Below are 23,986 nucleotides of genomic sequence, written 5' to 3' on the forward strand. Positions count from 1 at the left end.
GTTGAAATCTTAAAAATTAGCTTATGGTACGGCTTCCTGAGACGTATAGTGTATTTTTCTTTAGTTAGGCCATTGAAAATACATTGTTTCTTTGCTTTAAAATACCTTTAAAATTGTTGGGACGGTGGAGGGCTCCTAAATTAAACATTTACTCGGCACCTATGGCCATTGATCATTAAGCATCAGTAGGGATCTTTTTCGTGCCAACATCTACATGTATACTGCGACACTGGACCTGCGTTTTTTAAGGTCTCATTCGACTGACCAGTCTCCACGTCCCTCTTCGGGACCTGTGACTTAGAATAAGCTCCTGAATTACGTCGTGTCTCCAAAACGAAATACTGGAATCACTGCGCCACGCGAGGCCCTTGACATTTTGTCTGTGTAAATACTCGAAGATGATAGTAGGTTTGAAAAATATACTCGGATGTCCGATGGTTGAGTATTTACGAATCTGGTCTTTTTGTAAATACACACAATGTATTCGATTTCAATAAATTTACGATGGCCTGAGATATTTCACAAGTTCAGATAAATAATATTTGTGACTTAATTTACCATACATGTTGCTTCATTTGTATGATATTCGGTTTAAAAATCCGTTTCCTTTGTTCTTTCTTATTTATAAAGATATCATTCAATTTTTCATAATGTAATTTCAAAACTGCTGTCAGATAAAAAAAAAATAATTTACCTACCTACCTACCCAACTTGAGATATTAGGGTCTGGTTAGGGGAAACAAAGATATTTTTAATGATGGCCTGAGTTGCTGAATTTTAATAAATAAAATCAAAATAATATATCTTATTGATTTGTTCTGTTTGTTCTGTTTTTCATATAGCAAAACAAATATTGACTGTGTTTTCAGGCAACACTGATTATGTTACCCACCAAGGGCACACCTCCTAACCTTATTTGGATAAATCGGAACTTTTCGGAGTTAAACGTCATAAAATATGAACAAAATCCGTAAACGTCCGAACAGCTTTCATTGCGAGAACTCTCGAGAATTAGATGAGACTAACACGCGAGAGGTGAAAATCGAGAGAAATATTCAACTTGAAAAAGAGGTAAAACTTTATGTTTTCTCGATTAACAAGGTTTTTAAATTGCATAAAGTTGAAAAACAAACGTTTCTTAACATGAAAAGTGAAAGTATGTATAAAGTTTCTCATTCTGTCACGTGCTATTGTACATGAAAGTGTTAAAACTGCACCTCTTTTTTTCCATTTTTCCACGTGCAAGAGAGTAGTTGTGTCGGTAAAGATGAACGCACATACACTGGTTTAGGAAAAAAGCATTCGTAAGTAGAAGTCGATTTATTTTTTCGATTACCTGTAGCACAAAATGGATAAATATTTAAGGGCAAGTTTGTAAAATGCTGTAAAAGCATGTTTTAAATTGAAGAGAAAATGTAGATGTGCTATAGTCCGTTCCTAAACAAGCGATGTGTATTCAGAGATTATCCAGTGATCTGTGAGAACCTTGTGTCTTTTTTTAACACCAAGAGACTAAAATTTAATTCTATCCATAACTCGTTGAAACGAAAATATACGTTTTCCATGTACATGTACGTACAATGTATATGAAAAGAAGTTCACATTTATAAAATTAATTTAGTTCATATAGCCCAACAGCTATGCAATTTTGATTAAGGGAGGATTTATAAGTACCTGAGAATGGACCAACTATTAAAATATCTACATATACCTGAGCTCTCATCCAGAAAATATTCCTGTAAAAGCAGAAATATTTAATTGCAGATAAAGGAGATGGGCGAGCAAGGCATACAAAGTGCCTGTAGCTTCATATATATATATATTTATTAAAGTTATGTTTAGTATTTACAGTAAAATTCTTATCATTGAGAGGTATAAAATTATGGCAAATAAAACTTTCCCTTCGAGACTAACACGCTAACCACTTCGCTATACCGCTCATACCATATATATGCATTTAAAGTATGTTTGTGATATCATAATGACCTTTGGCCAAATGGACTTCAAAAATACGAATACTGAGTCAACAAGTGTATTTTTAAGGTATAGTGGAACTTTGCTCCATGTTTTAGTTATAAGAATGTATAAATTTTTACGCATACTATGAGTATAATCTTCTTTTTTAAAAAAGGGAGCGAAGACCCACTAATATGGGAAAATTGTTTGTTTGTTTGTTTGTTTGTTTGTGTTTTTTTTTTCTGGTATGAAGAATTGATCATTTTTGCCCTCTCTGGTGTATGTATGATTTTTCATTGATGAATAATTTCAATCTTTGTGAGATTGTTGTGATTAGTGTAGATTTACTTAAAGTACACATTAATGTTAAATTAAATATCAAAGAAAATTTTGTCATACAGAAAGTGAGACTTAACTTTTACTTTCTTATTTGTCACACAATACGCATTTTTGTCACTTCGTTAGTCCATCTTCTTTCATTTATTTCGTTAATATTTTAGACAGAAATTGTTACGTTTGAAATAATGAAGCTACGTCTCTACGATACTATAGATCCCTAAATAGTAGTGTACGCGAGAAGTAATTAATTAATTATCAAGGAATTTTGCGAGAAGCATCACTAGAATTACCTGCTTTATTTTTTTTATTCATGCAAAAACTCTACATCAATATTGCGAATTTATACTCTTGCGATTTGACGTCTTGAGGTCATTTTGCGATATTAAGTAGTCGCATAAAATAAAGAATCAGTTCACAAATCAAAGATATTTTCCCTGAAAACAATTCATTGCTTTTCATATTACATATTTAGTAATAAATACAGTTTAATTGCTGGAATAATATATAGCTTATGTCCAGTCTTTGCCTTGTGTTCGGTTAATATAAAGATCCACAATGTATCAATGCGTATTGACTCCATCACATATACATTTTATTCTTGCAACTTATCCATGTTCACACGGCCAGATGTTTTACATATTAAAAATGAAGGATTTAGACCATTGCTCAGTCTAGACAAGCGTTTTCATGTACAATTGAAAGAATTGTTATTTCATTTTTGATAAACTCTGCTTGTGTATCATTACTATGTACGTATACAATAAAGATAATAAAAGATAAATATCTCTTTACAATACCTCACAATACCCCTCCAGTCTGGGGCTAATAAGTACGTGATAAGGAAAAAAAAATCATTTTAACAACTTCAGATATTTTACTTTTAGATTTTACTACATGCTTTATTGAATGAATTAATTTCAGAAACACTTTGCTGAAGAATATTCGTATTAACTAAATCAAACCTGAGTTTATTTAACTGCAACTTGCAGCAAATTAATCTTTGAAAACCCCAGAAATCCTTGGAAAATAAAAAAAAGAAAAGAAATAACATAGTTTCGAAAGGATCATTTTATCATTTTTGATAAACTCTGCTTGTGTATCATTTCAGGGTAAAAAAAAAGCAGGTCATTGACCTAGTTATTTGAAAGTGAATAATAACACTACAGATATAGGTCTACAAAGTACAATAGGTGGATTTTCATTTCTATCAATGGATGGATTTTTTTTTTTGTAATTCTTAAACGTGTCTTCTAATGAAACAAAGGAAAAATGCTAATACTATACATAAAGCCATGTTGTAAATTTGAATTTTCCGAGTGGTAGTAAAAACACAAATCTACTATAAGAATATAAAGAATTATAAGGAATCAATGGCTCATAAAGTGGTAAACTTCTTTTAAAAAAAATCACCACCTAAAATATTCTGATAAATTTGCGTACACATGTAAGGCACTAAAAATTAAATTTTTTAAAGATCAAATATATCTTTCTCTTATATACATGTAAGTGTTCTTCTAGTATCAAAACCAATAACAGTGCTGAAGTGATGTTTGACAAGAGATGTATGAGCTTGTACATGTATATATTGTTATACGCATAACAACTGTTTTCACAAGTTTTATACCATCTATTGCAAAAATGGTTTTTATTTAAATTTAATAAATCGTAATTTCTTTATACACAGCGCTGAAGAAACCATTATACTTTGCTGCACAAACTTCTACCAGACGAGTAACGCTTGTAAACGTAAGTAAACTAAAGAGTAGTGACAGTTATCATATCCTTACACGCACAAAAAAATCACAAGCTATAAGCTTGAAACTTTCAATAGCATGTTCTCTTCGACTAAATTGACATAAGTGTCATTCTACAGTCCGTGTAGGTCTGCATCTGAACATACGTGTATATGAGGCGCCGATTTGGTATTTACTGCCAAAAAGTGATATCACTAATTCGAATAGGTGATATCACCTATTCAATTGGTAATATCACCTATTCGAATAAGTAATATCATCTATTTGAATAGGTGATATCACCTATTTGATTTGAATTGGTGATATCATCTATTCGAATAGGTGATATCACCTATTCGAATAGGTGATATCACCCATTCAGATAGGCGATATCACTTATTCCTTTTGAATACGTGATATCACTTATTCGAATAGGTGATATCACCAATTCAAATAGGTGATATCACCTATTCGAATAGGTGATATCACTTTATAATTTTGAATTGGTGATATCACTTATTCGAAAAGGTGATATCACCTATTCAAATTATTTATGAAATAACAAACTCCCAAGACTATAGCCTTTAATTTTCATTTACTTTCATTTTCGTTTTATAACTTACCGTTCTTGGAGACAATGGGTTACAGCTTCGCATTGTGTTTTAAGCACCCCAGTAGAATTTGTAGTTTGTTTTGCTCACAAATTATATTTATTACACTTATCTATCATGTGTACTATAGGAAAAATCGTGAAAAACGCATAATAAGCATTAACTGTTCCATACGGAAAATGCCCCACTTTACATAATAAAGAGAGAAAGGTATGTCACTCTGTTGTACCCCAGCTTGGTATAATTTATAGAATTTATATAACTTTACAGGGGTCGATAACATAAGGTATTTAAAATGTCTTAATTACAGGGGAAAAAGGGGCAGCCCGAATTTGTTTGGTTCCAATGGAAATCTAGATAGTCTTGAGGAAGGGAGCATTCATTATTTATTGTTGTAAGAAATGCAAATAGGTGATATCACCTATTCGATTTGGTGACATCACCTATTCAAATTGAATAGGTGATATCACCTATTTAAATAGGTGATATCACCTATTCAGCACGAATAGGTGATATCACCTATTCGTATAGGTGATATCACCTATTCATTTCAAATAGGTGATATCACCTATTCGAATAAGTGATATCACCTATTCGAATAGGTGATATATCTAAATGGCAATAAATACCAAAACGGCGCCTCATACGTGTATAATACCTAGTGTTTCACATTAATTGATTTAACAAATTGGATCAGTCGATTTTGGATTTGGATTGGATATGCAAGCTTAGAAATTCTAATACGGATATATTTTGTCAGAACAATCTCGACAAAGACAATAGCCAGTTTATCCTAAAATTGCAAAGTGTATCTCCTACTTTTTTCACAGCGTGTCCTCCAGGTACATATGGAAGAAACTGTTCGCTCGTGTGTCCACGAGGCTGGTTTGGGAGTGAATGTAAATACTCGTGTAATCGCCAGCTTTCTGATTGTTACCCAACACATGGTTGTATGACGACGACCACCTCTAAAGCATCGTCATATCCTGCAACAGTAGAGTTAAGAGATACATCTCAAGGTGACGATATAAAAACGTACATTGAAATAAAAGTCAAGAAATTTTTTAATAATTAAATCAAATTATTTCATTTACATTAATTGGATTGTTTTCAGATATGACGAAGGTCTCATTCCCATTAGTCAGTGGTACATCTTATCCAAGAAGTATAACAACATTCTTTGTCCATCTCCATACAAATTCAGGTCTTTCAGCATCTCAACCGAATTATTTACCTGTTGTCATTGTCTCTGTTTCCGTTTTGTTAGTATTATTCATAACTATTTTGTTTGCCATTTTGTTTCGGAAAATTGTCCATTTTCAAAACAGGAATAACATGATTTCACAAGAGGTAGTTGCTTTAAAAATGACTTCAGTAAATGATAATAATGTGTACGATCAGATTAGCGGGGGAAGAAAGCATCGGACAGAAAAGTAATTGCTATAATGTTATTGACGAAAATAAAACGCTGCAAAATAATATTGATAATTATAACGAACTTGAAAGACTTTCAGGGGCAAACTGTTATAACTTCATGGAGGAATCAATCTACAATGGAAAATGGGTCAGAATACTTGGAACCAATTTCAGATTCCAGAATCAGCAATACATATATTGACGTCATTGCCTAATAAATATTATTTTGTGTGTGTTCCTATCTGTTCAGCAGTATAAGAAGTCTGGTTTGATTTAAATTGTCAAAAAAAACATTGTCACTGTCATGATTGTAAAATAAAAAAAATATGTATATTTTTGATATGAAAAATGGTGTTCATAGTGTTCTAAAAATATCCGTGTGAACGTGGAGATTGTAATGTTATTGTACTGACTGGCACCAACTGGCCTCATTTGAATCCTATATTTTTGGATTACTTTGATCTTTAAATTCATGGAAGTGTGCACTTCAGAAAAACATCACAAAATCATACAATTCATCGATTTTGAACCAGACAAAATATATATCCTGTACTTAAACATTACATAATATTCTAAAATGTGACAAATGATCAGATTTAGATTTAAAACTGAGCATTTCAATCACTAATATATGAACTTTTCAGTTTGTGCTGATGTCATTGGGTTGCATTTATAGACTTTCGTGTCCTTTTATTTAGTTTGATTTTAGAAAAGACACATATATTCTTCGTGGCTGTTCAAAGGATCTATAATGTAAAATCATATTGCCGATATTCATCACAATATTGTTGCAAGAACATTGAGAGAAACTAATATGAATACATCTATTTATCGATTTAGCTGCTTTGGTCATTCATCACGTTAAAGTCATAGAATTTGAAGTTTTGGTTTAAATGCTTTTATGATTCTAATTTATTTTCTTTACACCCTTTATTTAATCATTATCTATTTATCCATTTATTAACTAATTCAGTGGAAAAGGATATAGAAATGCTAAGGATTGAACATTGAAAGATACTCCCTCATTGTCAGCAGCCATTGTTGACTAGCAAAAGATTTAAGAAGATAGTCCAGCAGGAAAAAGAAGTGGGTAAGTGCATCAAACAAGTGTCTCAAAGAAGTTTTCAAGCGAGTGGGGAGGGGAGAGGGGATACAGGAGTGCAAGATATCCCAAGTCAGAGGTATACACTTAATATATTTTTATTATGGTCAAAGCGAAAAGTGGTAAAATACTTTATAGTGGACATTCTTCTTAGGAAAATAAGAATATGGATGCAAACAAGCGTTACTGGTAGGTACCACTCACAAAGGGCCTTTTAACAATGAAATATAGAGATAATGAACAGTAACCAAGCTCAAAAATACAGTGAAACTATACAAATCTGGAGCAGAGCTAAAACGGACCTCTAAAAACATCATAGGTGGGATCAGGTGCCATGGAGGAGTAAGCATCCCCTGTCTACTAGTCACACCCGTTGTGTGCTCCTTGTCATGATCGGAAAAATCTGTAGACAATTTAGTGTGTAAATAATGGCCTAACAATTTATATGAAAAACGTCAGTCAGCATTCGACTTAATGATAGATTGTATTTGCTAACATGGTCATTGAATGGACCATAGAACTTGCCAAAAGTTTACTTTAAATGAGATTGTTGAAATCCTTGTTTTATCAACTTGTTTGTCAGTAGCTTGCCTTGTTTAAGAAATTGTTCGTACATAGAGCATGCTCTGGAGTATCGTATCAAATGGGAGATATAAACCCCATATGCAGGTGATAAGGGTATATATTGCTACATAAGTAAGAGAAGTTGACTATAGAAAAGTTGAAGTCGTCACGTTTATCGAGAAGTTTTGTTGTAAGGTTACCAATTGATACAGATACCCTGGTTCAAACTGTACCAGTTGAAGGAATTCTATTTTATAAGTTTTAAGGTGGAAGAGTCTTATGTGTTTGTTTGTTTTTTTTCTCACGCTTACTTATATTTACCCTTACTTAAGGACCAATGGATCAGAATTAAATCACAATTTTTCAAAGTACCACAAATAAAATAACCAATGATTAATTTCTGAAAATGAAATATGTAGATGAGAGCAAAGGGTCATCTGGAGTTTAAAAAGAGTTTATTTAAATACGATTACAAAATTAAAAATAAAATTTTCTGGTGATTAGAATGATTTTATAAGTATATTTTCCTGACCGGATACTGACAAATAATCAAATAATTAAAGAAGTAAATTAAATATTAACAATTATACACCACTCAAGTCTAATTTACAAATTGTTCACGACTGGGATGGATCAAGGAAGATGCATCAGGTATGAAAAAATTCATTTCTCAAAAAATCTTGTTTTCCTTTTAGTGATAAAAAAATCATTGATTAAAGAAATAACCTAAATGAATCATTGAACACTTTTATTTTTCTATTTAATGCAGTTCCTTAAACGGCGAAGTCGAATGTTGCTCTAATTTCTATTTGGATTCAGACGTTTGTAAACGCACGTACCATTTTAAATCTTTTTGTCAAATAAATTAATATAAAGTTTGTATTTTAAATATATGGTATTGATTTTTTTCCCTGGAAAATATGGTATAAAACTGTATATGAATTAAGCAAATTACAGGAAGGAATTTATATTCTTCCCTGTATTTTACAGCTTGTCCCCCCGGCACCTATGGCGTTAACTGCTCCTTCATGTGCCCCCGTCTCATGTATGGTGACCGCTGTGGATACTTCTGTAACTGTCCACCAGACCAGTGCGATGCTGCGTATGGCTGTGTGGCAACAACTTCAACAGTCTCATCAAAGCCAACATCAGTTGGTATAACGATAGAAAATAGCCGTTTTATGTCAGTAAAAATATTGGTTTAAATTTCCTCCTAAACTCTAGATCTTATGCTATTTTAATCTTTTTTCTTTTTTTTTTAATTTTTATTTTGGCTGATATTTTCAGAAGTATCGGTGACGATTTCTACGCATACAACTCTGACTAAACGTTTTGGGATAACTGAATCTCCCTTCTCGACAATAAGGGACAGCACTCTATACATTAGAGATCAGACTGAGCCATTTCCGTACAGAGCAATCATACTAGGAATGGGTGCCGTGATAGCATTCTCTTTAGTATTTTCATTCATCCAAATATGTTCCAAAATGCGGTCAAAACGAAAGAGAAACAAATCGTCTGAAGAAAGTGGAATCTACTATGAAATTCCTGCAGCAGATGAGACAGTACAGCATGAAATTACCGAACATTACAACCAAGTTACAGAACACAGCGATATCAGCTATATTAAAAGACAAGAAAATAAGATAATGCAAAATACGAAGAACGACGTCGACCCGTATAGAACACTGCTACATGATGATGTTAAACTAGAAGATTTTAAACCACCAACATCTGAAACATATTTGCAGAATATGTATTTAACAGTTGAAGAAACAAAGAAAAACGAGACAGACTTCAGTTCTGATTCCGGAAGCAGGAAATCGTATCTAGAGCCCATTACAAAACAAGAAAAACATCTTTATGGCGATGTAATGGAAAATTCAAATGATTTTTCATGTTACACAAGTATTGAGAGTGACAGGGATATTACAATATATTCAGTAGATTGTGAAAATGACGATACATTGATGAGAAAGGATTTTTCACCACAAGACATTTACTTAGACGTCATTTAAATAATTAATATATAGATTTATCATACAAACGGACGATTTGCTTGGCGTCACAATGATCGGCCTAGGTGGAAATATAACATCATATTCACTTCACATGCTGATGACAGGTTAACACGACTCGGAACACTAAAATAACTGTGATGAAATCGTGTATTAAATACGAGACTTTAAGTACTGTTATTCTATTTTAATATTTCTAATATTCCATGTGACTAAGAAATAAAATGGCCAACCCTTTGACTTTGATGAATATTGTTCTTTTCTGGTAATTGATTGTCTGTAACTGTTCGTGTATAGGACTTCCATGATTGTTAATAAAAACGACAATACATAATTCTTAATCAGAAAGAGGATATATAATTGCATTTTTATAGAAGGATGAGCACATTGAGAAATAAAGTATACTCTTAAGTTACAAATACTATCTACTATAATTAGACAGCATACTTTATAAAAAGGAAGTGGTTAATTTCAATAGGAAAAATGCTTTTAAAAACAAGTATTTTGATTATACAGACACGAGAATGGTCTATTATAAACTAAATAGACAATAAAAATGCAAAATGAAATAATTTAAATGATGAGAACTCCATAACTATAACGCTCTTTGGATGCAAAATTCTGACACACTGTCTGAGTTGAATAGGCTATTCAAAGAGTTTCAAGTCACTCTCTTTTGTTTTCGTCGATTCAAAAAAGTGCAGGGGACTTCAACAAAATATACTGTATATAGCTGAAATTGGTAAAGATAAATTTCATTTGAAATGCATTTTTCTCAAGCATTATCATCAATTTCCTTGATTTCTTTCTTTTTATGGCTGGTAAGAGGAATAAACTCTACGTAAACAGTGTACAATATAAAGCTTATACCTATACAATTTTAATGAGATCAGCAAATTCTCGTTTTTTAGTTCATACATGTAGGAGGAAGCAGCTATCTCGCGATCAGTCCTCCAAATAGTTTTTTTTTCTGGTTTTCATTGTGGAAAAGTCTTCAGTGTCAGGTTGAATACTGGGTTAAACATCAGCACCAAAAGCATGTAAACCAACAGCAATTCAATGTAAGTATGATTTCAGTTCGTAAGTGGTAATAACTAGGCACCTAAAATATATCTGTGTCCTTTCATTGTTTTTGAATTCAAATAATAATCCTATTATACAAACCACTAAATAAAGTTTTTAAAGTTTGTTCAAGGCATCCTCCAGTAGTAGGGTGGGGCCATAATGGGAGGTCAAAGTTTTGAAAGAAATATCTTCAAAAATCTTATTCTCAAGAACAACAAAGCCATGATTAGTCATATTGATATGGAAGCATCCTCAGGTAGTTGTTTGTATATTGTTTAAAGTCCCTCTCGAGAATTCTTCACTCATATGGAGACGCCACCACTTGCCGGTGGAGAGCTGCAAATTTTGTCCTATACTCGGTACTTACGGCCATTGAGCAGTGAGGGATCTTTTTCGTGCCAGCACCTACTGCGACATGGGACCTCGGTTTATACAGTCTCATCCGAAGGACCGGTCTCCACGTCCCACAGTGGGATTCGAACCCGCGACGTAAGGATCAACTCCTTACGCCGCGACTCTAGAGCAGATGCTCTAACCACTGCGCCACGCGGGCGACCTCAGGTAGTGTAGATTCAAGTCTGTTCAAATCTTGACCTCCCTCCCCCCGGGTAGGGTGGCAGACATCTTTAAAATTCCGTTTTCAAGAACTGCAAAGCCATGATTAAATATATGAATATAGAAGCATTCTCAGAAAGTTTAGATTCAGTTTCATTCAAAACATGGCACCTAGGGGTAGGGTATGCATAGAACAGGCGATCATAGCTTTACATATGAATATATAGGAGAAGGAATCTGCTGACGAAGAACAGCAGGGCCATATTGACTCAGATAAGCGTTGTGGCCCATGGACCTCTTGTTTCTTATATACTTTGTTAAATGAATATGCATTGATATACCTGTTTATGAATAGTGAATATTTTACAAATGGTAAAAACAAAGTAATTCTGGCTAAAGGTTTACATGTAAATCACCTGCATCAAAGCATGATCTGTATCAAAATTGGACCCGATGTCTTAACAGATCAGCTGATAGAAACATAAATATTTACATTTTAATGAACAAATGTTTGAGAAAAAGTAATTTTGTTCATTTTCCTAAATATTCAGATGCTACGTCAGGAATTGCTACTCAACGTTGTAACGCCAAAAAGCTCATGGCGTCGAAATGGATTGTTTTTGACGTGCAGTGTATAAGATATCTATTTAGAGAATAATTAATCACATGGAAGTAATAGTAATTTGTGTACAGAACCTAGGCGGCTAAATATACTCTCTTTTTGAATCTAACTCCAGTTGACACAATGTTGAAAGAAAATCAGAAGAATTTGCTAAATTGGACAATTGAAAAAGAAAATCTGCTGCAAAATACAACAGATTTAGTGGTGAAAACCTCGGAATTCATTCAGAATTTAACCTCCAAGAGTTTGGACAGCGAAGTGGTAACCAAATGTGAAAACTTACAAGCAGCCGTCTATGTACTGGGTGCTGCTGTATTTTGCCTACTAGCAATAGTAATGATTTTCATCTACAAAATTAAAATAAATCACAAATCATACGCCTTTAATAAAAACTCTATTCACTCCATTCAGGAGAAAGTACAAAAAAGAAAGAGAGTGCGGGAGAAGAATATGTCCACCAACAATAAAAAGCATTTTGGAAGAGTTGTCCTTCCTGTTTCCTCTTATTTACATAGGGCTGAACATTCTGATACTAATTTTCCGAAGGGTTCTGATGGATACATCAGACCGAGGAACAGCGACGAAATGCATATATATATAGACGTTATATCTGATACACAAAGTATTTTTAATGAAAGAAAGTATTCTACCTGTTTAAATGAGGATGAAGATCACACGACAGGACGTACCGATTCGGAATATTATAATGTGTGTGATGTCGGTGAAAGAAGTACTAAAGCACGATCAGTGATATATTTTAATGAAACTGGATAGAAAGGAAAGAATGTATTTTTCATAGAAAACCCCGGATACTCGAATGGTTGAGTTATGGTTGAAACGAAAATATACGTTTTCCATGTACATGTATGTACAATGTATATGAAAAGAAGTTCACATTTATAAAATTAATCTAGTTCATATAGCCCAACAGCTATGCAATTTTGATCAATGGAGGATTTATAAATACTTGAGAATGGACCAACTATTAAAATATCTGCATATACAAGAGCTCTCATCCAGAAAATATTCCTGTTAAAGCAGAAATATTTCGTTGCAGATAAAGGAGCAAGGCGTACAAAGTGCTTGTAGCTTCAAATTTCTTAAAGTTATGTTCAACTTGTGAATTTAGTATTTACAGTAAATTCTTATCATTGAGAAGTATAAAACGATGACAACAAAACTTTCCCTTCGAGACTAACACGCTAACCACTACGCTATACCGCTCATACCATATATCGGCATTTAAAGTATGTTTGTGATATGACCTTTGGCCAAATGGACTTCAAATATTTCTCGAAAAAATACGAATGCTGGGTCAAAATGTGTATTTTTAAGGTATAGTGGAACTTCGCTCCATGTTTTAGTTATCATAAGAATGTATATTTTTACGCATACTATAAGTATAATCTTTTTTTGTTTAAATGGATCGAAGACCCACTAATATAGGAAAATTGTTTTTGTATGAAGAATTGATCATTTTTGCCCTTTGGTGTATGTATGATTTTTCATAGACGAATAATTTCAATCTTTGTGAGATTGTTTTGATTAGTGTAGACTTAATTAAATTACACATTAATGTTGAATGAAATATCAAAGAAAATTTTGTCATACAGAAAGTGAGAGTCAACTTTTACTTTCTTATTTGTCACACAATACGCATTTTTGTCGCCTCGTTTGTCCATCTTCTTTCATTTATTTCGTTAACATTTTTGACAGAAATTGTTACTTTTGAAATAATGAGGCTAAGTCTCTACGATACTATAGATTCCTAAATAACAGTGTACGCGTCGAAAAGTAATTATCAAGGAATTTTGCGAGAAGCATCACTAGAATTACTCGCTTTATTTTTTTTTAATTCACGTAAAAATTCTAGATACAGATTGCGAATTCATACTCTTGCGAGTTGACATCTTGAGATCATTTTGCAATATTAAGTACTCGCATCAAATAAAGAATTAGTTCACAAATCGACTACATTTTCCCTGAATCTTGGATACAATTCATTGCTTTTCATATCACGTATATTTAGTAATAAAAACAGTTTCATTGCTTGAACAATATATAGCTGATGTCACAATCGTTGTCTCGTGTTCGGTTAATATAAAGATCCATGATATTTCAATGCGTATTGACTCAATCACATATACATTTTATTCTTGCAACTTATCTATGATTTACACGGCCAGATGTTTTACAAATTAAAAATGAAGGTTTTAGGCCATTGTTCTGTCTAGACAAACGTTTTCATTTATATTTGAAAGAAAGATTAGTTATTTTAGTTCTGATAAACCCTGCTTGTGTATCATTACTATGTATGCAATAAAGATAATAAAAGATAAATATCTCTTTACAATACCTCACAATTGCCCGCCGCTACTACAGTACGTGATGAGGAAAAAACTAAATCATTTTAACAACTTCAGATTTTACTTTTAGATTTTACTACATGCTTTATTGAATGAATTAATTTTCAGAATCACTTTGCTAAAGAATATTCGTATTAGCTAAATCAAACCTGAGTTTATTTAACTGTAACTTGCAGCAAATTAATCTTTGAAAATCCCGGAAATCCTTGGAAAATTAAAAAAAAAAAAACAAAAACAAAAAAAGAAACCCTAAATAACATAGAGTCGAAATAAACAGATCAATATCATGCTTCATTTTCCTCCCATAATTTTCCCGAATTGTTTTTTTATTTCTTATTGTCATTAAGGGCCCTCTATACACTGCACACTGAAGAGTTCCAATTCCATGGTACTTCAATCAGGAAAGATTGATCTGGCCTTTGCTTTATACTGAGTAATTGAATGGTGTGTTACAGTTTGTAATCATTCCACGTATTCTCAGCTTAATAATTAGAGCAAGATGAAGTGATTGAAGACTTTTTTTGCATGTGTTTTCTCTACATAGTAGCAAAAAAAAAGCAATGGTTTCTGTTCATGTTGTCTTTGAACTCTTTCCTACGATGGCCGACAGCGGCCGCCACTTTCTGATTAAGAATATTGTCATTTTGTACAGCGTTTTTGTCAATTTTCGTTGACATATTACAACTAAACTGGTAATGCTATATGTACATGTACACTTTTTACACTGACAATTCACACCAGCGAAAAACATTAAAATTCTTTCGTGTGATATGAAATTAAGATACATAAAACAGGTGGCTTGAAAGAGATGAGGAGCATTTTAATGATTTTCACCCTCAATTAGTCTGAGATACCGTAACCCAGTTAATCCTAGATTAGACATAAATCGTCATTCTGTCACCTTGTTGTATCGTTAAAAAGATATTCTTGGGATTGTAATTAAAAGGCGAATAAAAGTAATAATTTTGTTGTAATGGATATACATGAATATAATGGATATATCTCGATCCTCAAAGTGTACGAGACAACTCGATCCTACCTATTATGTAGAGGTAGAAAAACAGGATTTAGTAGCTCTACATGTGAGCATCAAAAGTTTATGGAATGTATCAAAAACCAAACTTTAGATACGGAAATATACCCGTTTTTAAGCAAGAATAAAATGACAACCTTAAATGTGGGAGTCTGTATTTACTCTCTAAATACATAAAATTAATAACTAAATGCTTGAAACACTTTTAAAGGCCAACGCAACCTCTCAAGACTTCCACCTGGTCGGCCAATTATTTTTCAATGTGGCAAGGGAATGAAAATATAGGTACATGTAACTAATGTGATCATTTCCTCGTGCGCATTGTTCAAAAAACAAAATTCATACATCAAAGACACGTCCGATTATGAACAAAATCATCCTGGTTACCTATGATGTGACCAGCAGGTACACCAACATGGAATTTTATGAATTAATTACTACAATCTGTCGAGAAAGCATATAATATTAAATATCTAGAAGACAATACTAATCTGTAATCACCCCGACCTTGCTGTTCTGCTACAACCTTAAGCTTAACACCTTCAAGTAACCTGTTTTATGTATCTTCATTTCATATCACAAGAAAGAATTTTAATGATTTTCTCCAGCGTAAATTGTCAGTGTAAAAACTGTATATGGATATATAGCATTACCAGTTTAGTTGTAATTTGTCAATGAAAATTGACAAAAAAGCTGTACAAAACGACAATATTCAGAATCAAAAGTGGCGGCCGCTGTCGGCCATCGTACTTTCCCGGGAGAGGATAACAGATACATGTTCCCTATGTTTAGATAGATTTACTTCAGTTTTGCAAGTTTATATCGTATAGTATTTCTTACAACCCCCCCCCCCCCCAAAAAAAAAAAAATCAGCGGCATTAGAAGGTCCTTAATTTTGATTTGTTCTGGATATTAATTATGTGACAACACATATTTTGTTTGAAAAAAATTGTGTGAACTGAAAAAGTCCAAAAGCCGTAAGATACTTTGGAAGGGAAATCCATGAAGGGGATACAGTGTTTTCAACAAATCCTCAGATTAAATATGGCTGAAAATCCTTAAACAAAACACGGATGAATTCAAAAGGTTAAATAAACATGTAACTACAAAGTATTGGTTTAATTAGTTTAATCTATACAACCCTAGGAAGTGTTGCAAAAGTATCTTGAAGGTTTTTTTTACAGGAATAAAACAATGTTTTGAATTAGTTTGTTGCCTTGATAGAAAAAAATAAAAATGTAATATTACCAGTTCATTTTGTAATTGTTTGCTATGGTTGGATGTGTTTTCTTTTGTACTGCAAATCTAACAGAAATAATGTAATATAGTATAATATTTACTCAACACAGTAGAATATCTTTCTCTAAAAAAAATACGTTAACTATACATTTCAATAATTTTTCTACGAAAATGTCGTTCTGTTTACAAATCCGAGGCAAAAATTTACTAAAAGATAACTATTATTCAGTAAGGTGAACTATAGTTAGGGATAGTACATACAGGTACCTGTAGATAAATAGATGTATTTTGATGTCTTACTTTAATACCTTTCAATAACTATGATACTTTGAAACTTTACTATCTCTCAGATGGCAAGTTTGGAGAGGATACAGGAATATACATGTACAAGTAATCTTTCCTTTTAATATAAAAAATCTCATTTGGTAATTAATAAAGTAATCGGGATTAATTATATACAATGTATAACAATTTGAACATCAAGGAAAAGCACCTTGCATTACTATGGTAAAAACTTAACTTTAATTTACTAAATTAGTAAATATTTTGATTATTTGATTACTATTAGTTTACTAAGGTATCTTTTGTTAGTCATTTTCAACTGTACTGGCCCCCAACTAATTTTTGGACCTTTTGAAGATGACAAACCTTCCTCAAACATAAGATTCAAATCAAGTTCTCATTGAAAAATCTCATTGATTTTCTGTTAAATATTTTTATACGTTTAGCGTTTGGTTGTTTGTAACGATTGCTGAAAATCCCTCAAAAACACAGAGGTATGAATTCAAAGGACTAACTATTAGTTTTGTCTAATTTATACACCCCCTAGAAATGTTGAAAATCACATCGTGAAGGTTTTTTTTTTTTTTTTTTTTTTTTTTTTTTTTTTTTTTTCCCCGGAATATTACAATATCTAGTATCTTGTCCTTGAGAAAAAATTAAACACCAACAATAATATTACTGGAATTTTGTATATGCTTACTATGGTTTGTGTGTTGAATGTATTCGTTTTTACTTCAAATCTGTTAGAAATCTATCATATAATATAGTATAATATTTACTCAACACGGAAGAACATCTTTATTTAAATAAATATTCATCTTTTCGGGAAGTTTCCCTTAATTTCCCAAAATTTAGATAAAGTTTCATACCAATTTGACTTTTTAAATATAAGAATATTAGTGGAAATGGATTATACTGTTATAAAACTGTTTCTTCTCTGTATGAGCATTGATACACATGTAAGAGGAGACTGCGATAACACTATTCCTGATCAAAGTGGAAAGTAAGTGGACGTTCGCTATCATAATGATTTGAAATGTTTCGATGGCTTTGATTTATCTTTGATCTTATTTTACTTCATTACTATTATATTTATATATGCCTATAGTTATATTGTCTTACTTCAGGTTAAACTGCTGTTTACACTTCTTTCTTTATAATGGAGAATGCAGAGGTATGTTTCATATGTAGTATCATCACAAGGCTTTACAAACCTGCCTCTAAAATTTTTTTAAATGATGTTTGATAAAATCCTTTTTCAGAGTGCCTACCCGGATTTTTTGGAGACAATTGTTCCCGTCAGTGTTACTATCCTTACTATGGTCGACTTTGTCTGTACATGTGTCAGTGTGACAATAACACATGTGACCATGTTATAGGATGTACTAACAACACATCTATGGATGCATCAACAAAAGGTTGATAACTCATTAACATTGTCTCTTCAGTTAAATAGTAAAACTACTGTTTTATCTGTGTAAAGTATTTCATGTATCAGTGTCCTATCTTTTTTGCAGGTGTTTTTGCTCGTGAAAAATTTACAGATTCAACTACACATTTATCAAATATTACAGTAACAATTAAAAAAGAAATGATCACAATGCAGAAAAATGACAGAGGTGATACCTCAATTCAAAGTTGTCTAAACATAACCACTATAATGCATAATTTACTATGATACTTATAAACTTGAAAGTTTTCAAATGTTTCACTATTCTTTCTTTTTAAAGTGAATAAAAAATTTTATTCACTTTAAAAAGAAAGAATACTGAAACATTTGAAAACTTTCATTTGATTCAATCGAAAAATCGAGATTAATGATATACAATGAACATGTTTAACAATTTGAACTTTAAAGTAAAAGGACTTTTCTTTAATATGGTAAAAACTTTACTTTGATTTTCTATAACATTAATACTTGGATTATTTGTTTAGTTTGTTAAGGTGTCTTTTGTTAGTAATTTGATTTGAATTGGCTCTCAACTAATTTTTGGACACTTTGAATATGACAAACATTCCTCAAACATCCGATTCAAATTAAGTTCGTAGTGAACAAACCCATTTATTTTCCGTTAGATATTTTTACACGGCTAGCGTTTGGTTGTTTACGATTTCAAAACGAAAATAAATGTGCAGTCACAAAGCCAACCAAGAAGTCAATCGATGAATGTTCGATTCATCCTCATCTGCCTCTATATTTTGAAGAAAAAAATATATATGCATAATCCATCTCCTTTTTCATAGAATTTTTATGGTTTGTTTTTCTTTGGAATGTCTATTGTTCATTGCAGGGATGGGGTAATTGAAAAAAAGTAATTGTAATTGACTGTAATTAATTACATTTTTCGAAGTAATTGGAAGCAATTTGTAATTGAACATTTTTCAAGTACTTGTAATTGTAATTTAATTAATTACACTGAAAAAAATACCATGTAATTTCCATTACTTTTTCAATTACATTCAATTACTTTATATAATACACATTCATGATATATTCATAATATATCGTCACCACTACCTCCCCATTTTACTGGTTTTTATTTTATTGTTAAACATATCCCCAATCCTTCAATTATACAAAATCTAAGGTTAATGCTTAGAAACAAATAATTAAATGATTGGTTTAAAAATAATAAACTAGTTTCCTTCTAATCATTATGTAAATTTTAAATTTTTTTTATCTATGTTTATAAATATGAATTTTGAACCACCCTTCTTAGGTCTATTCAGCTATGAAACACACATTTATTATATTTTAATCTTTGTTGTTTGATCAATAATAAAGTAAAAGAAGGTGTGTGTCATTAATTAAGCTAGAGTTCTCTCTTGTTGGGAAAAGATAATTGCTCTACTGACCACAGCTTTAAATTGCAATCAAAACAAATCAACTCCTATAAAGAGATATTAATTCCATGATTTAGAAGACAAAGCTAATGGAGATAATTATTTCAATTTAAAATGCTCCGCTAGCTTTAGAAAAGAAAAACTTTCAATTTGATAAGTATTTTAACATCTAAACAGATTTTTATGAATGAATTTTCTATCTGTACAATTCTGATTTATGAAGTAAAATTGTTCAACATAAATAGCAATTTAAGATGATCAGGTTACCTTCAAAGGAAATATTTAATTTGAGGGGTTACAGTTGCGACTCATTTTACTCTATTAAAATACTCACTTTTAATCAAATATCATAAGCCATGCAATTTGTGTACATGTAGGTTTTGTGTGGTGGTACTTCATTAGTTGACTGTTTATTTATTCGCCAGTTTGTTTGTTTATGATATGAATTTTTTTTACCTACGTTTTGTGAAGATGAAACAATTATGATATTCAGAGTATCACAAATATATGGATTAAACACACACAAAACTGTACCTTGAAAGCATAGATTTTGTAGCGATTATTGTATTGTGAATACCAAATACAACGGTGAGATATCTTACGTGCCATACCCTCATTGAGTGAGACAGATGAACTTTCCACGTGACTATATACGCCTAGATTTGAAGGTATGATAATATGAATTATACTCTAATGATTTATTTATTCATTTATAATTTTATCTCACACAACAACAGTAATAAACAAGATGTGTTTGTGAAACTCTGATACTCCGTATGGCAGCTTATGGCGAAGGTTAAAGTTTCTCAAATGCAAGTCAAAATCCAGGCTAAAAGATAAAAAAAAAATTGGTACCCAAAGAAAGGACTTGTCTCGAGGAATATACCTGTGAAATTGAAAGCTCTAGCTCCCACTGTTCAAAAGTTATGACGAAGGTTAAAGTTTTTTAAAAAGTAAGTAAAACTTCAAGGTCAAAGTTTTTGGTATATAAAGGAAGGTCTTGTCACATAGACTACATATGTGAAGTATGAAAGCTCTAGCACCAACCATTCAAAAGTTATGGCCAAAGTTAAAGTTTTTCAAAAGTAGGTCAAACTCCTAGGTCAAGGTCAAAAGGTCAAAGTTGTTGGTATCCATGTCATAAGTGGTAAGGTCCTGTCATAAGAAATACACATGTGAAGTTTGAAACCCCAATTCAGTGTGTAAATAATGGCCTAACAAATAGTATGAAAAACGTTAGTCAGCATATGACTTAATGATAGATTGTATATTTGCTGACAAGGTCATTGTATCAATCATAGAACTTACGAAATGATGACTTTAAACGAGACTGTTGATATTCTTGTTTCATCAACTTTTTTGTCAATAACTTACCTCGTTTTAGAAATTGTTCACACGAACAGCATGCTCTTGCGTATCGAATCAACTGAGAGATATACATATTTCATACACCCCATGTGCAGGTGATAAGGGTATATTTCTGCATAAGTAAGGAAAGTTGACGATTGAAAAATCATCACCTTTATCATAAAGCTTTGTTGTTAGACTAAAAAGATTGATTTATTGCAGAGGTAAATCGACCAAAAACAATAGCAAAACATGAATGATTAGCAGATGACACATTCTCCTCCATGCAACACTAATCTGAAACATTCAAACATTTTTTCTGATTCTGTGTTAAGATTGTCATCAAGTCCGTCAGATATTTTAAAAATCCTATTCTTATTTAATATCATCCATTCATTGAGTACTCCCATGCAATAAATCAGTTAATTTATATTATTCAGTGGTATACGTTTCTACCATCTATCAAATCATTTTAAAAAGTTACAATATTGTTATCAGGCAAAATTGATCTGGGACAAAGTCCAGAGAATAACTTCCGTCCGCGTCGTTCGTTCCAAATGATTAAAACTGTCGTTTACATATTAATTAATTTTATAATTTGCTTTTAACACACGGAAGTTTTTTTTCCTTGAATAATTCAAATATTTCAATAGCTGCAAAATGATTTATTTGGTTAAATTCTCAAAGTTGTTGCGCATCATTAATCTTGTAGATGGAATTATTGATATGGAATATGTTATGTTAAAAAGTTTTCTTTTTTGTTTAAATATTGGAATACTAACGAAAGCGGAGTGCAAAAACACTCATCCAGATAAAAGCGGAAAGTGAGTAAATATTCTTTCTGACAAAACATGTCGAAATAATTGATTGTATGTTGTTTTACGTTACATTCCGGTAATTTTCACTGATATATGGAGACGAAATACATGAATATTTGATTTATATGTGTTATTCAATTTTTTAAATAGTAATCATGATTATGGATACATAGATTTCTAGTTATTGTATTTTATTCCAGGTTAAACTGCTGCACACACTTCTTTCTATATAATGGAGAATGCAGAGGTTTGTTAAAATATGATCGCATGACCTTATACAAATTTACTGCTCATCATTTCTCAAATGATGTTGAATACACACTCTTTTCAGAGTGCCCTCCCGGATTTTTTGGAGATAATTGTTCCCGTCAGTGTCACTATCCCTTCTATGGTCGGCTATGTCAGTACATATGTCAGTGTGACAATAACACATGTGATCGTGTTTTGGGATGTACAAACAACAAATTTCTGGATGCATCAACAAAAGGTTGATAACTCATTAACATTGTCTCTTCAGTTAAGGTATTCAATGTATAACGACCATATTTTGTACCTAATAAATGAATGGTCTTATATTTTTAATCATGGTAGCATTTTGATTTTTGAAGGTGTTATCAAATAAAAGTACTCCACCAAAGGAATTTACAAAATTTTGTTTATTGTCCTATTAATTGCACCTTGAATTTTACATTGAAGTCGATGGGCAGTGCATGTTTTATTAAGATATTGTATAAAGTAATTTGAAGTTCATACAAATCTCTTGGTGAAAATATGCATAAACTCTCTCTTAATTAAAATATGAAATAAAATAAATCATCTACCAAAGATATTTGGAAAAAATTGAAATTTTCATCTTTCATCAAGCGCAGATAACTCTTGTAAAACGTTTAAGGTCCAAAATAGCCGGCTTCTAATATGTTGTCAGTCATGTAAATTTGGTATATTTTACTTTCATCATTATTTAGCAATACATATTTATCTAGTTTAAAATGATTCAAAAGTGTTCAAGATTCCTTCCTTATGCATTGCATACCTTAAATAGTGAAACTATAGTATTACATGTATCAGTGTCCTTTCTTTTTTTCTAGGTGTTTTTCCTCTTGAAAAATTTACAGACTCAACTACACATTTATCAAATATAACAGTAACAATTAAAAAAGAAATGACCACAATGCAGAAAAATGACAGAGGTAAAAATCAAAAAACAACGACAAAGCTGAAAACAGTAGTAATATATATTGGAAGTATTGTGATATCAATAATAGTGGTGTGTACAATAATATGGATGTCGATGTCAATATGTAGAAAATGGACAGTAAATATAGCTAACGAGGACAACGACATAGCGTCAGTTTACATGGAAATCGATGATGGTTCGAACCACATAGAATCTCGGGATCAAACACTTGGCGGAACTGTATTAGATGAGTTATGCACGACTCTTGAAGAGAGACCGCAACTTCCAGCAAGAATGACCGTTGTTGTAACTTCAGATAAAGACACTCCTTCTTCATGTTTAAACATATGTACAGACAAATGAAATGTATATTGGTTGTGTAAAGTGTGAAAGAGCGACTTCTCATTTGATAGAATACCTAAGCTTAATTAAAGGCATTTAATGTTCTAATGATTTTCGAAAGTTAAGCATGAAAATAATCAGAAAAATAAAATAAGTTACAGATACATTTCAATCCTTTATAGAGAATATTTCAGGTAAAGACAATGCGTGGACAGAGAGTGGAATTAGATTTTTTTTCCATTTCAGCAATATGCTCTGCTGCATAAAGACATAAAATGATCATGGAATAAAGCAATAAAGGATTATATTGCCAGGAAATGTCTATAAAGATGCAAATTTTCAAAGGACAAAATATTAACGAGGCCGAGTCTAATTCGAGTACGCATAACTTTGCACAACTTTTTAGTTTCATGCATTCGTAGGTGCAACATAACACTTATCCTAAGTATTGTAATTTTGATACAAAATTAACATTATATTATATCATCTGTAAAGTTTATGGGTCTTAAAATGTGATTTTAAGACAATGATTAGGAATAAACGCTGAAATGGCTTTA

General features: G+C 31.8%; 1 protein-coding gene across 1 annotated transcript in view; it reads left to right on the plus strand.

Annotated features, from left to right (window-relative positions):
* LOC133173883 (uncharacterized) overlaps window positions 1–23,540 on the plus strand; it is a 32,313-nt gene extending 8,773 nt beyond the window's left edge. The window contains exons 2-4 of the mRNA XM_061308952.1: window positions 18,164–18,319; window positions 18,419–18,520; window positions 22,999–23,540. Coding sequence (XP_061164936.1) covers window positions 18,164–18,319; window positions 18,419–18,520; window positions 22,999–23,450 — 710 coding nt within the window. The 3' untranslated portion in view covers window positions 23,451–23,540. The remainder of the gene's footprint in view (window positions 1–18,163; window positions 18,320–18,418; window positions 18,521–22,998) is intronic.
* Window positions 23,541–23,986: the final 446 nt, after the last annotated feature.

Source organism: Saccostrea echinata, unplaced genomic scaffold (assembly GCF_033153115.1).
Source record: "Saccostrea echinata isolate AGI-Se365-2 ecotype Australia unplaced genomic scaffold, CSIRO_AGI_Sech_v1 ptg000056l, whole genome shotgun sequence".
In the NCBI taxonomy this organism is placed as follows: Eukaryota; Metazoa; Mollusca; class Bivalvia; order Ostreida; family Ostreidae; genus Saccostrea; species Saccostrea echinata.